Below are 14,687 nucleotides of genomic sequence, written 5' to 3'. Positions count from 1 at the left end.
AATGTTTTGGCAGTGGCATGAATATTTATAGGCAAGAGTGTGCTTTAGCAGGATTATGTGAGGAAGCATTTAAATGTTCACCAATTTTTACCCAGAGGTAAAGTATACAGAAAATTTAGTGCAGAGATTATGGATATGCAAAGTGTGACTTGAGTGGAGAATTTCTATCAGTTTGCTTAATTAATTGGCGCCAAATACTATTTCTCCTTATTTGAGGCAGAAAGGCGCAAGGTATCCAACTGTGACTTCTCTCTGTTCTGCATCCTTCAGAGGCAGAGGCCAATGAGGAGAGCTGGTAGAGACGCAGTAGGTCTTCTCACCTTGCCTTCTCCCTCCTAAACTTTGCCTACCCTTCCCCATTTGAGAAGATCTTTAGAATCTCTTCTGAGATGGAAAAGCTTCAATTATAGGAGGAATTAAATTTTTGGAAATTGTCAAGGTCACTGTATTATTAGTCAGGGTTCTCTAGAGAGAAAATCTTTATGATTTTGGAGGCTGACAAGTTCAAACTCTGCAACAGGCTGAAGACCCGAAGAGAGCTGATGGTGTGGTTCAATTCCAAAGTTTAGTCAGCACAGAATTTCCTCTTGCTCTGGGGATGTCAAATCTTTTATTTTATTCACATCTTCTATTGAGTAAACGAAGCTCACCCCATTATGAAAGGCAATCTACTTTACTAAAATTTCACAGTTTTAAATGTTACTCTCATCCCAAACAACATCACAGAAACATCCAAAATATGACCATGTAACTGGGTACCACCAACTTGACACATAAAACTAACCATCACAGTCCCTTAGGGGAAATTTTGGCAGATATTTTAGAGTCCACTCTGGTGGGAAAAATCAGTAACATTTTGAAATGAGATTCTTTGGGGTGACTCTTCAAGGAAATTCTAATTATTGATTCCTAGAAAGGTGACCAGCTGCTTGAAGCAGTGGTGTGTTTATGAAAGTAGCAACCCCAGGAATTACCAGATGCCTACTGTGAACCAGTTCTGTGCTCAGCCATACCCTGTGAAAAGACACAATCCTATCCTCCAGGGTCTCTCATCTAGGTGAAAAGACTCAACAAACCCAGAAGAAAGAGCATTCCCAGGAATCCAGTGAAAGGAAGAGTCATGAGTTGAAGTCCAGAAGAACTTCTTGGAAGAGGTTCAGATTTCTTTTGGGCCTTATATCTTAGGGACTGTTTTCTGTGAAAGGAAAGGAAGGAATGAAATTGAGTGAGTGAGCATTTTGAGAGGAGGATGAATAAAGTTTGTGTTGGCTTGGAAAGGAGGAAATGATTTGGAGCAAAATGATGAATTATATTGGTCCTTAAAAGGGAGGTCAATTACCCCAATTTCCTTAATAAGACTTCTACAGTGCAAGAATTAAAATCAAGAACAATAAATGGGATGGATTCAAACTAAAAAGATTCTTCTCAGCAAAAGAAACAATCAGTGAGGTGAATAGAGAGCCTATAGAATGGGAGCGAATTTTTACCATACCCACATCAGATAGAGCACTCATTAATAGGATATATAAAGCACTCAAAAATCTTAACACCAAAAAAACCCAAAAAAAAACCAAATAACCCAATAAATAAATGGGCCAAGTACATGTATGAAGACACAAGTGGTGTGAATCTACTTTGGTACAACCAGAGACATGAAAAATGTGCTCTATATGTGTAATATAAATTGAATTGAATTCTGCCCTCTTATATAACAAATTAGAATAAATAAATTAAATAATTTTTTTAAAAAGGGAGGCCAATGAGTTGGGACTAAATATGGCAACCAAAAGGGAATCATTGAGACTTTTGAGCAGAAGAGGTTTCAGGGCCTAGACTTCAGCCTAGTCTGGAGGTTGGAGCACACTGTGTTGGAGTCAGGAGTGAATGACCAGGGAAATTATAAAAAGGCTATTTTCATATCTATTTTTTCCTTCTTGGTCTTTTCCCTCTTTCCTCCATGGTTCTCATGTCTGATGCTTCAATATTGGTCCCCTTTGCTATTACATTTCCCACCTTCATGTTTTGGATGTTTCCCTCCTAAACGTATAAACACATCTGTCTCTTCATTTGGGAAAGAACAACATTTCTTCAACTCTCAGCCACCTTCAATTATTATTGTATCTTTAATAATTTACTTTCATGGCAGTTCCATAGAGAGTGGAACATGCTTTCCATCTATACTTCTTTGTCATTTGTTCCTTTGTCAGCCTATAATCATCAGATTTCTGACATCAGTTCTTCAATATTTTATTTGAAAAAAAAATAAGCTCTCAGTTTGCGAATAAAACCTGACATTTTTCAAGAGGATTTGATATATGTGTAATATGAATTGTAATGCATTCTGCTGTCATATACAACAACTTAAAAAAAAAAGAGGATTTGAATTATAGTGTACCCTGGCTCCATGATACCACCAGAGAGAGCAGCCAGCCCAGGTTCCACTCAAGATGGCCAACAGCATGGCCAACAGCTTTGTCCCCTTCTCCCAAGTAGGTTCCTGTCTCTTCCAGGCCCACATTACACCTGGCTGCAACAATGAATATGATCCTAACTAAATATTCTGCACTACAACTTTGTGTTTTCAGCTTTCTCTAGGCTACTTCCAGAAGTACTGTGAACCTGATCTCTGCTCACATGGTTCACCTTGGCCCACCATCTGAAGTCCAATCCTCCAAAACCATCTATTTTCACATGGTCACTTATCTCCATACTGCTGTACATATTTTACCCTGACTCCATCTTTTATTCCATTCTCCGACTTCTCAAGCTTTCTACTTAGTGTTTCTTCTAGACCCAAGATCTGTCATCGGAAAGATTACCATCCTCTACTTCTTTGAAGTTTCTCTTAATTTTCTTGTTCTAATGGACACGTGGCTGCTCCCTCTGGTCTCTGTTTCCTTTGCAGTCATCCCTAAGCAAGAGTTATTTTTCTTCTCATGGAATAGAATAGATATACAACTTATTACCTCTTGATGCTTCCAAATTGTTTCTTTCCCCTCTTCTTTAAAAAGCTACATTTCCTTAGAAGAGCATATCATAAGTCCATTCATTATAACCGTACTTGGCACCTTCTAACTTTCCTGTAACTCCTCTTTCACTCAAGATTTTAACAGCTGTATTATTATATTTATTTCTTCCCTATTTCTGTCATTGTGTGTGAGAAGTTCAACATAACACTGTAACGTAGGTCTCCATTGTGGCCTCTTATTGTTTACATGAGCACTCTTGTTAATGTCATCTTCTCTCAGACTTTATTTTCTATTGATGGGCTGATGACTTCCATACCTGTTTCTGAACTTTAGACATCTCTTCTGAACTCCAGATCTATGTATCCAATTGGTGATTTCTATAAGGATGTTTCATGGAATTTCAAATTCAAAACCTTAACTCATTATTTTCTCACAGTCCTATTTATTTTTCTGTTTTAAAAATATTGTTGTATAGAATTAATATCTACTCATTAACCCAAGCCAGAATTTTGAGGGCATTCCAGATTCCTCTGAACCTCTTAGTGGCCACATACTTCCAATTACCTCCTCCCTAAACTGCACCTGTTATTCATAAGTCCAGAGCTTCTCTGATTTAATCTCTACAGAGACTAAAATTTGTAATTAAAAGTGCAAGTTCTAGAGTAAGTATGCTAGGGTTCACACCCATAACTTTGTAGTTGTTGACAAGTTTCTAAAGATTTTTTATCTTAATTTCCTCATCTGTAAAATGGGTATATGATAATATTGTTTACTTCATAAAATTGTTGAGAGAATCCAATGAGTTATGATAGGTAAGATGCCTGGAACATAGTTAAATACTCAATAACTTTCAGTGATATTGATGATATAAACAATAATGATGTCTGAATGATGTAAGAAGGGATAACCACCTGACTCATAAATTTAGGAAAGAGATTTGGAGGTTATTAACAGTTTCTAAACTAGACTCTCAACCAGTCCTTCTTTTCTCAACCCCACTCTATGCCCCTGACTTTGAAGGAATGCAGTGTCTCCAGTTTTGAAAATTTTCTAAGTTTTTTTTTAATATTTATTTTTTAGTTTTAAGTGGACACAATATCTTTATTTTATTTTTATGTGGTGCTGAGGCTCGAACCCAATGCCTCACGCATGTCAGGCGAGCACGCTACAACTTGAGCCACATCCCCAGCCCAAGACTTTCTAAGTTTTTAGGGGCAAATTAGTGTGCTTCTCATAAGCTTTTCTTCTGTGGCCACTTTTTTATCCTCTACACCTGCAATATCCAATATGGTGGCCAATGAATCAAACATAGCTACTGTGCCATTGAAATGTGACTAGTGTTACACATTTTGAAATACTATTTTAGATCCATTGGTTTAAATTCAACTATGTTAAAATGAATTTTGCCTGTTAATTTTTACTTTTTTAAAAAATGTGGCTACTAGAAATTTTTTATTGATTTTTATTATTTTTTAAAATACACGACAACAGTGGAATGCATTACAATCCTTATTACACATACAGAGCATAATTTTCGTATCTGTATATAAAGTATGTTCATGTAAATTTATGCCATTATACATGTACTTTTTGCATTATAATTCTTAATACACATATATACCACAATATTTCATATCTCTATTTGTACGTAAGGTATGTTGACACCCAATTCAAGTCTTCAACATGTTCTTTGTATGATGACCATCACATTCCACCATCCTTGCTAATTCCCTTCCCCCTCCCTTTCCTCCCACCCCTCTTCCCTATCTAGAATTAATCTAATCCTCCCATGTTCTCCCTCCCTAACCAACTATGAGTCACTCCCCTTATATCAGAGAAAACATTTGGCATTTGTTTTTTGGGGGGATTGACTGACTTCACTTAGCATTATCTTCTCCAACACCATCCATTTATCTACAAATGCCATGGTTTTGTTATTTTTTTAATGTCGAGTAATATTCCATTGTGTATAAATGCCACATAATTACATATGTTTCTAACATAATTACTATGTTTCTATTATACAGTCTTGCTGTGCATTTTACACAATTTTGACAATTCTCATCAGCTGTCATGTTTTCTATCATTATCTTGTGGTTATGCATTATGTCTTTACTTTTCACTTTTGAGAAGTGTCTTGGGCAAGTGGAGATAAATTCAAGTGTCAGATCTGACATGGTTAACTGGAAGTTCTAGCTAAGCTTTTTAGAACATAGTTCCTACTTAAGTGTTTTCACTCTGTGTCCTGTCACCAACTATATGGCCCAGCCAAAATAAATTACTGATGATTTCCTGAACAAACTAGGAATCTTGGAGCTTTCATATATTAGCTTTGAGTCATTTTCTTTCAATACCCTTCTAATTCCTCTCACCTGTCTATTAAATAACTAAAAATTTCACCATTTTTAAGAGATTTCCTTGACCTGTCCTCCTTCCAGTTGAGCTGACTGCCCCAGAGTCCAGAATATTTCCCGAATTTTCTGGTTTAGATATCTATGTCTTCCACAAGGAAACCCATTTTATTTATCAGTAGTGCCAGATTCAGGGTTTGGTTCATAATTAAAGACTAAAAGACTGTTAAACAAATGAATAAAGACAATAAGAAATAAGGAAGGTTTTTTAGTGAATGAAGAGGATGACTGGAAAAGTTTCATGAAATTAGTTGTTTTAATCTGTTTCTTCAGAGGTTTTTGACAGGTAGGGATGACATGAGGAATTTTCTAGGCAGAAGCAAGAGCATGAACAAAGGTTCTCTGGAAATAAAAATGCTAAGTAGCAAATTACCCAGTTTGGATGGAGCATTGATAAGACAGGATCACGCAGGGCCTTGAGGTCATAAGACATTTAACTGTAGTTCTGAAGATATTGGAGAGTTATTGAAAAATTTTAAGTTGGGGAGAGAGATAATTAGTTCTTTATTTTAGTATTATCATCTTTGGCTATAGATGGAATATGGACGCCAGGGGCCATGAGTGGAAGTTGGAAGACAGAGTTCATCACGGTAGGGAGGAAATCAATGGTATGGTTTAGGGGTTGGGATAAGTGGTGATGTCAGTGGGACAGAGAGAAGGGCAAAACTGCCAGATGTGTGGGCGGTAGAATGTACAGAACTCGGTGACAGATGAGCATGGGGAATAAGGGAGAAGGAGGACTTTGCAGAGAGTATAAACGCGAGGGTGACGGTACCCTTTAGAGTGACGGATAACCACGCGGGAGCTGCAGGTCAGGTCCCCCTCGCGCACCTTGTCCCTCGCGTGACGCCGTCCGCGTAGCCCGCGGTTTGGTCGGGGACGGGCACCGGCGTCACGGTTCCGGTTCCGGTTCCCGCTGTGACGGGAGTCTTCACCTGCGGCCACGGGGAGAGGCCACAGGAAGCAGCCATGGCGTACTCCACAGTGCAGAGAGTGGCCCTGGCCTCGGGGCTCGTCCTGGCTGTGTCGCTGCTGCTGCCCAAGGCCTTCCTGTCTCGCGGAAAGCGGCAGGAGCCGCCTCCAGCTCCCGAAGGTAAGAACCAGCTAATTCCCGTGAGCTGCCCGGCGAGGACCGCCAGTGCTGCTTGAGCGAGGTGACGCTAGGAGTCTCCGGCCTTCGCCCAGGTATCTGTCAAACCCTTCAGAGAGGGTAGGCGAGACGGCGTTTGGCCGGTTCTCTGGGCCTCAGCGGGCGGCAGCCCAGTTCCACCTGCCCCCAGGAACCCCCAGTGGGTCTTCCACTCGAGTGGCCAGGAATGCACACATGCCTGGGTCCCTTCCCGGGGGCCTCGCACGCGGTAGTTTGCTTGCAGATCCTTCGTTTTTCACTCAGTGGCTTGCTCAACTCAGTTTATCATCATCTGTTCATGAGCTTTGTTTGGGTCAGTAGGGTTTCCTTTAGGGTTTGTGTTCTTTGTCGTGCTTTTGTAGAAAATAAAGTTAGTTGGAATCGGTGGTTTTTAACGTGATGTTGAGCGCTGTTTTTGTGCTTTTAAAGATAGAACTTGAAGATTTTAATAAATCAAGTTTCACTTCTTGAGGGGTAGATTAGCAAAATACTAAGTCTCCTGTACTTAAAATCTGTTAATTGTTTGTTATTGGCATGATTGTGAGAGAGATATATATATATATATATATATATATATATATATATATATATATATTGGTTGTTCACATGATTGTGATATTTAAAAATCTGCCTTTTTGAATGCATTTGGGGGCTCTATAGAATCAATGTAAAGGCGTATATGCTGAAGACTGGGAGAAGGAACCAAAACAAGTCTCCTTAGGTCATAAAGTTCTGCCGGTAACTTTTTCTTGTAAATCATCCCGGTAAAATCCTTGAGACATGATTTTAAAGTCTCTGAACACTTTCTCTAATGTTTAACTTGTTGAATGCTGGACAGCTCCTTTTGAACTGTAATCCCCTTCACTCTAATTTGTACATGTTGGCTGTAGTTCCATCTTCCCACAAGCATCATTACAAATACTGTGCGTGCATAGCACTTAGCTCCAGGAGTGAAGGGCATGATTTTGTTAACAGAATCTTTTTGATAGTCTTCATGCTTATAAGACTATGTCTAGACTAGACTTCTGAAACATCTTTTCATATTTGATATTTTTTTTGTCTTTATTGCAAAATTCAAAAGGTTTTCTCACTGTATCCAGTAACCTTGTCTGCTTAGAAGAAGAGTAAATTCATGATGACCCTGAGCAATGAAGATTCTTCTAAAATACTTGATTTTACTGGTTTGGATTCCCATTATGGCAAAGTATCTTTTGCAGGGGGTGGGGGTACTAGTGATTGAACCCAGGGGCATTCAACCACTGAGCCACATCCCCAGCCCTTTTTGTATTTAGATTCAGGGTCTCACTGAGTTGCTTAGGGCCTCGCTGAATTGCTGAGGCTGGTTTTGAACTCATGACCCTCCTGCTTCAGCCTCCAGAGTTGCTGAAATTAAGGCATGCACCACCAGGCCTGGCTGGTGAATTATCTTGAACAAGTATTATTGCATTTGAGTGGGAAACACTCTTCTGAATGTAATAGAGAGTCTAGAGTGGAAATTAGATATGGCTTCTTCCCCTAAGAACTCTAGTGCTGGTATCTTAGGATCTTTGCACTTTCTGTTCTTTTTATTCCTGAAGTAAGCTCTTCCCTCAGCTTACTTCTTATCATTCAAGTTTCTGCTTAGATTTAACCTATTTAAAGAGATCTTCCCTGATGACCCTAGATAAAGTAACTCTTTCCCTATTGTTTCCTATTTTATTATGCTTTTTTTTCTCCCATATAACAGACATAATATGTGAGATGAAAGTTTCTTATTTGTTTACTTGTTTTTGTCTTCCTTCTAAAATGTAAACTTTGCAAAGGTAGAGATTTTATCTTATTCATTTACTACTAGCACCTGGCTATAGTGGGAAGTCAATAAAAACGTCTAAATGAATGTTTAAGATTGTGAAGCTACTAGTATTGTCAGTTTTCATTTTATATTAAAAACTACTAAGTAAAATAGACTAGGCAAAAAACTACCTTGAATGATACATGCTAGTACCTGAGGTTTGCCACCTAAAAATTCCTTTCCTAGTACATTAATATTTTTTAAAGCAATGAATCCTAATCATTTTTGGGTTACATAAAATCTGATGAAAGCTATGTATTTTCTCTCTAGAAAAAAATGTGTACCATTTATACATACACACAAAACTTTATTCAATTCAGATAAGACCTGGAAGTCCTTGCTTTGAAGAAAGGGGCAGTCCCAATTATTTGGAAATTAATAAAATTTGTTTCATTGTACTTTCATTTTTGTCTGCTGTGTGTAAAAAAAATACAGTCCCCTTTCCACATGACAGCCTTTAAGAGTGTTTTAACAAATATTATGATGTATACTATCACATAGTATACACACAATGTACATACACTGTGCATTTCAAGAAAAATGAGGCAAAACCTTACCTCAAGGAACCTAAAGTTTAGTATAAGAAAATAGACATGGCATCAATTCAAATCTACGGGGGGAAGATACATATGTGTAAGGGTCCATTTTATTGGGTTTTAACAAAAGTCTCATAGAAGAGGAAAGGTGTTTTTTTTTTTTGTAACAGCATTCTTGAGATCTAATTCACATATGCAGTTTGCCTATTTAAAGTGTATGAGTTAGTATATTCACAGAATTGTGCAACCATCACCATAATCAATTTTAGAATATTTCATCATCCCTAAAGATTTCCTATACCTTTTGGCCATAGTTCCCCAACTTCTCTGTTGCTCTGTCTCCAGCCCTGAGCAATCACTAATCTACTTTCTGTCTCTGTTAATTTGCCTATGATATTTTGTAACTGGCTTTTTTAACCTAACATGTTTTCAGGGTTCCTCAATGTAGTATATATTGGTACCTTAGAATTGACAGTTCCCCCCTTTTTAACTCATAGTTATCTTCTTTGATAGAGAGCATAGAAGTGAAGAGTAAGAAGTTCTGCTTTCTCAGCAATTATACTTTATTATGGGGCAAATTGGACTTTTTCTCTGAACATCACTAAAATACCTCTTTTACTCTTGCTAGTCTTTTTGTAAATCTTAGTTTATTTTGGATCTTGGCCTTCTCTTGTAGCTTTTCCAAGTCTTGTCACTTTTTTGTGTTGATTATGTGTTTTTCTGTTCAACATTTTCTGTGCCTTTACAGGAATTATCTGTAAAAGCACAGAAAATGTGCTTTATTTCCCCCCTTTTCCTATTTGTTTGAAAAATTTTGAAATACCCAATCAGAAGTGCATTTTAAAAGTTTTCCTCTTAAGAGTTTCTTGCCATGGAATGTCTTGTTTTCAACACTTTCATCTGCCTTCCCAGACCCTGTTCCACACAACTCCTGCCTTTGTTGCTACAAATACTAAGATGGCATGGTTTCATTCTCTTAAAGTCCTCCTTTCATTTTATCAACCATTTTGCTCAGAGTAGCAGTTCCTCTGCTTACCATATATACCTTGAGTGGAATATAAGTATGTCAGCATGTTAAGTCAAAAACTTGTCACTTGTTCCAGGGTTAGCTGAATGAGACTTTAAATAGGTACCAGGGAGTTGAGGTCTTCCAAGATGAGAGTGTGCTGCTTTTATGTTATAGTTGGCTTCAGGAGAGTCCTATCTACCACCTGCACTGGGCTGGGAGCCTTTTGTGTTCCCATAATCACATATCTTGGCATCCCTCCTGTTCATGTTTTCCTGTGAGCACCTCACTTTGAACACTTAGAGTTCCTTTTCTATCACTTTCCAGTGGCCTTGTTCTCTTGGAATAGCTAATACTCTTTTGTCACTATGTTCTTATCAAGTGAATCCTATGTTACTGAGTTTTAATCTCTCTGAGCTATGGAAATACAAAGGCACACTATGTATATGTGTTCATACATATATAATAACACATATACATAATTCTTTGTTGTCTTAAATTAACTCCCTATATATTGGACAATAAGTGCCTGAGAACAAATGAATTTTTTTTTCCAAATGTATTATTTTGGTGCCTTAACGTTTCTTTTTTCCTAGTGAAACATCAGATCTACTCTAAAGGAATGTTCAAAGGAGAAAGAGATTAGAAAATTATTTTGATTTCAAAAGGTCATTTTCCTCTTAATATATTATGTAAATGAAGAGAAAACAGTGGGAGCAATTTGAGAACTTGTAAATACATTAAATTAGGCTTTTTTTTCCCAAGAGAATAGTAATGATCAGTAATCCCCATTGCCATTTTCTTTTCTAGAAATTGCAAAATTGAAAACTGGCAGCATAATGAGGTCAAACAAACAACAACAAAACAACTATTTTTTAGCCCTGCAAGTGATTAGGCTGGATCTTGAGGCAACAGTATAATTTATCCAGTCCAGTTCAACAAATTCAACATGCAAGACCTGTATGCCCTGTGGGAGAAACCCAAATATAATTAAAACACTAAACTTTTATTCAATAAGTTATTAGTTCATTTTGTCCTCTGACTAGAGACTACCAGGAACATACCTATAGTTGAACATTTTGGGTTTAGTATTTGTTACAGTAAGGGAAAATGCAAACCATTGAGAATCAGAGGGCATTTCAGTAAGACAGTTTTAGGAAAAACCTTACAAGATTTAGGCTTGTTAGGTGAGTTTGAGAAAGATTGGGGCTTTGCTCTAAATTGGATGAAGTGGGCCAAATTCTGTGACTGGGTATCTTTTTAAGTGTTTTTTATTAGTGCATTATAGTTTTACGTAACAGTTGAATTCATTTTGACATAATCATACATGCATGGTACCTCTTCTTTCTCCCCCCTCCTCCATTCCCCTGTTTTCCTTCTTCTACCTGGGGAGATGGGAAAGAAAAGAGGAGAAAATGTGGAATAAATTCGACAAAATTATACTACATGCATGTAAAAATATACTGCAGTGAATTTCATCTTTGTGTTTTTATAAAGCACCAATTAAAAATAAATAAATAGAAGGAAGACCACTAGAGTAGAGGATGAGTATCTTAATAGGATTTGTCTTAAGGGAGGACAGACTAGAAAAAGGCTAAAGCTATAATTGAAGAAGTGACAGTCACTTATTTAGCACTAGGGGATGTTTGTAGCTTGGACAATATTCATGTTTTCTCTGTGTTCAGACAGAGTGGTCTTTTTTTTTTTTTTTTTTTTTTTGATCCAGCGTGTCACAGAATGGCCCTCTTTGATTTTGATATGCTGAAATTCTTTATAAATAAAGGAATTTGACAGGACCTAGCTGTGAGTGTCAAGCCACATCATAGCTAGGATCTTAACCAATGACTAATTGAAAGGATGAACATTCTCCTTCGCTCTGCTGCCTTCATTCTGCTGCAACATAGCTTCTTGCTGTGTTAGAGGAAACCATTAAAAGCCTTTGATCAGAGAAATGACAAGATCAGTTGGAATAATGCTTGACGATTACTCTGGTAATAAAACAGTGATAGGTAATGTATACTGAGTCCATGAGCTAAGCCCTGTGCTAAGTAACCTAGACACATGATCATCTCTCTCAGTAATATATTGAGTGAAGTGGTTGTCAGGAAGTTGATAAAAGATGAAAAATGAGCAGACAACAATGTGAGTTAGGTAGAAGCGGCATACAAGGAGATGGAGCCCTTGGAGGAAACTGGTGAGAAAGAGGCAGTCAGAGCTCTTATCCTTGCATATACCTTAAGTAATGTGGAATTAAATACAGCCTCTACAACTTCTTTTCTCTAACTTCTACATATGAGAGAAAACATGACCCTGACCTTCTGAGTTTGGCTTATTCCTGCAAATGACATAATTTTTTTTATGACTGAATAAAACTCCATGTGTCTATATACCACATTTTGTTTATCCATTTATCTGTTGATGGACACCTTGGCTGGTTCTGTAGTTTGGCTGTTGTGAATTGTGCTGCTGTTGTAAATATGGATATGCATGTATCACTATAGTATGATGACTTTCATTCTTTAGGATAAATTCCAAGAAGCGGTATAGCTAGGTCTTATGGTACTTCCTTGCCTAGTCTTTTGAGAAACCTCCACACTGATTTCCATGGTGGTTGTACTAATTTATACTCCCACCAACAGTGTAAAATGTGATTTTTTTCTCTACATCCTCTCCAGCATTTATTATTGTTTTTATTCTTGATAATTGTCATTTTGACTAGAATGAGATGAAATCTCTGTGTAGTTTGACTTGCATTTCTAGTTATTTTGAACAGTTTTTCACATATTTGTTTCTTCATTTGAGAAGTCTGTTGAATTCATTTGCCCATTTAATAATTGGGTTGTTTGATTTTTTTGGTGTAAAGTGTTTTTGAGTTCTTTATATATTCTAGATATTAACCCTCTGTCATAATAATAACTAGCAAAGATTTTTCTTTCAGTCTATAGGTTCTATCTTCACATTTCTAATTGTTTCCTTTGCTGTGCAGAAACTTTTTAATTTGATGCTAACCTATTTATGCACTCTTGGCATTATTTCCTGAGCTTTATATTGCCTGTTCCTAAAAGCTGGAATTCTGACCTGTATTGTCTTCTAGGAGTTGCATAGTTTCTGGTCTAATTCCTAGGTCTTTGATCCATTTTGAGTTGATTTTTGTGTAAGGTAAGAGGTAAGGATCTAGTTTCATTCTTCTACATATGGATAACCAGTTTTCACAGCACCATTTGTTAAAAAGGCTATCTTTTCTCCGATGTATGTTTTTAGCACTTTTGTCAGGGATCTGTCAAGGACTGTAGATGTGTGGGTTTGTTTCTGTGTCTTCTATTCTGTACTGTTGGTCTATGTGTCTGTTTCTATGCCAGTACCATTCAATTTTTGTTATTATAGCTCTGTAGTCTAATTTGAAGTCAGGTATTATAATGCTTCCATCTAGCATTGCTTAAAAAAGGCTTTGAATTGCTTTGGATATTCTGGGTCTTTTATTTCCAAATGAATTTAAGGACTTTTTCCTAGTTCTGTGAAGAATGTCTTTGCTATTTTCATGGGGATTGCATTGAATCATTATATTGGTTTGCTTATATGGTCATTTTAACAATATGAATTCTGTCTATCCATGAACAGGAAGGTCTTTCCATCTTTTGAGTCTTCAATTTCTTTCTTCAATTTTATTCTATAGTTTTCATTGTAGAACTCTTTTACTTTCTTGGTTAGATTTATTAGTAGTTATTTTTTTTGAGGTTATTGTGAATGGAATTGTTTTTCTGTTTTTTTTTCTCAGCAGATTCATTCTTGGTATATTAAAAAGCTATTGATTTTTGTAAGTTGATTTTATAATCTGCTACTTTGCCAAATTTTTAAAATATTTGTTCTAGCAGTCTTTTGGTGAATTTTTTTGAATCTTCTAAGTATAAGACATATCATTTGCAAATAGTGATAATTAGACTTCTTTTCCTATTTTTATCCCTTTTATTCCTTTTCTTGCTTAATTTCTGTGATTAGAATTTCTAGCACTTTCTTAAATGGGAATGATGAGAGTAGACATCCTTGTCTTGTCCCAGATTTTAAAGGAAATGCTTTTGTTTTTTCCCGTTTACTATGAGATTGGCTTTGGGTTTTTCATATTTAGTCTTTATGATGTTGAAGTAGATTCCTTCTATCCCTAGTTTCTTTAGTGTTATGATAAAACAATAAGTGGGTGTTGAATTTTTTCAAAGACCTTCTCTGAATCTATTGAGATGACTAAGTGATTTTTGTCCTTAATTTTGTATTTGTGTGATAAATTACATTTATTGATCTTGCATCTCTGGAATAAAACCAACTTGGTCATGTTGTATAGTCTTCTTAATGTTTTTGAACATGATTCGTTAAATATTTTATTAACTATTTTGCATTTATTAAGTTCATCAAGGATATTGGTCTATAGTTTTCTTTCCTTGGTGTGTCCTTTGTAAGAAACTTTTTGCTGTTTTTCCAGACCCTATATTAACCCCCCTGAAGTACCTTTCAGATTATATCAATTTCCAGAACAATGTTCTGTGGTAGTAGAGTTATACTCCATATAAGTTAACATTTAAATTTCTTTGCACTCTTTCAATCTTTACTTTCCTCTCCTGCTGCAGTCTGGCTGGGCACAAAGTCATGAGCCACTCAAACAGGAACAAACTTTATTTTTGAAACTCCCGCCAATGCTCTATATGCTCCCGGGAAATATGCCGACCCACACACGCGGCGTTCTCCCGGACACACACACCAACAGGAAATCCCTCCTCTGGAATTCCCTCCTACCGCACTTCCCCAACCAATGGGAA

General features: G+C 36.9%; 1 protein-coding gene across 2 annotated transcripts in view; it reads left to right on the top strand.

The window, feature by feature from the left end:
* Positions 1 to 6,328: 6,328 nt before the first annotated feature.
* The window catches only part of Ric3 (RIC3 acetylcholine receptor chaperone), a 44,897-nt gene continuing 36,538 nt past the window's right edge, over positions 6,329 to 14,687 (top strand). For both annotated transcript variants that reach the window (XM_076846831.2, XM_076846830.2), the window contains exon 1: positions 6,329 to 6,473. In XM_076846831.2, the coding sequence (XP_076702946.1) occupies positions 6,350 to 6,473 (124 nt within the window). In that variant the 5' untranslated portion in view covers positions 6,329 to 6,349. The remainder of the gene's footprint in view (positions 6,474 to 14,687) is intronic.

The sequence above is a fragment of the Callospermophilus lateralis genome, chromosome 2 (genome assembly GCF_048772815.1).
Source record: "Callospermophilus lateralis isolate mCalLat2 chromosome 2, mCalLat2.hap1, whole genome shotgun sequence".
In the NCBI taxonomy this organism is placed as follows: Eukaryota; Metazoa; Chordata; class Mammalia; order Rodentia; family Sciuridae; genus Callospermophilus; species Callospermophilus lateralis.
This window is presented reverse-complemented; position numbering and strand designations above follow the sequence as displayed.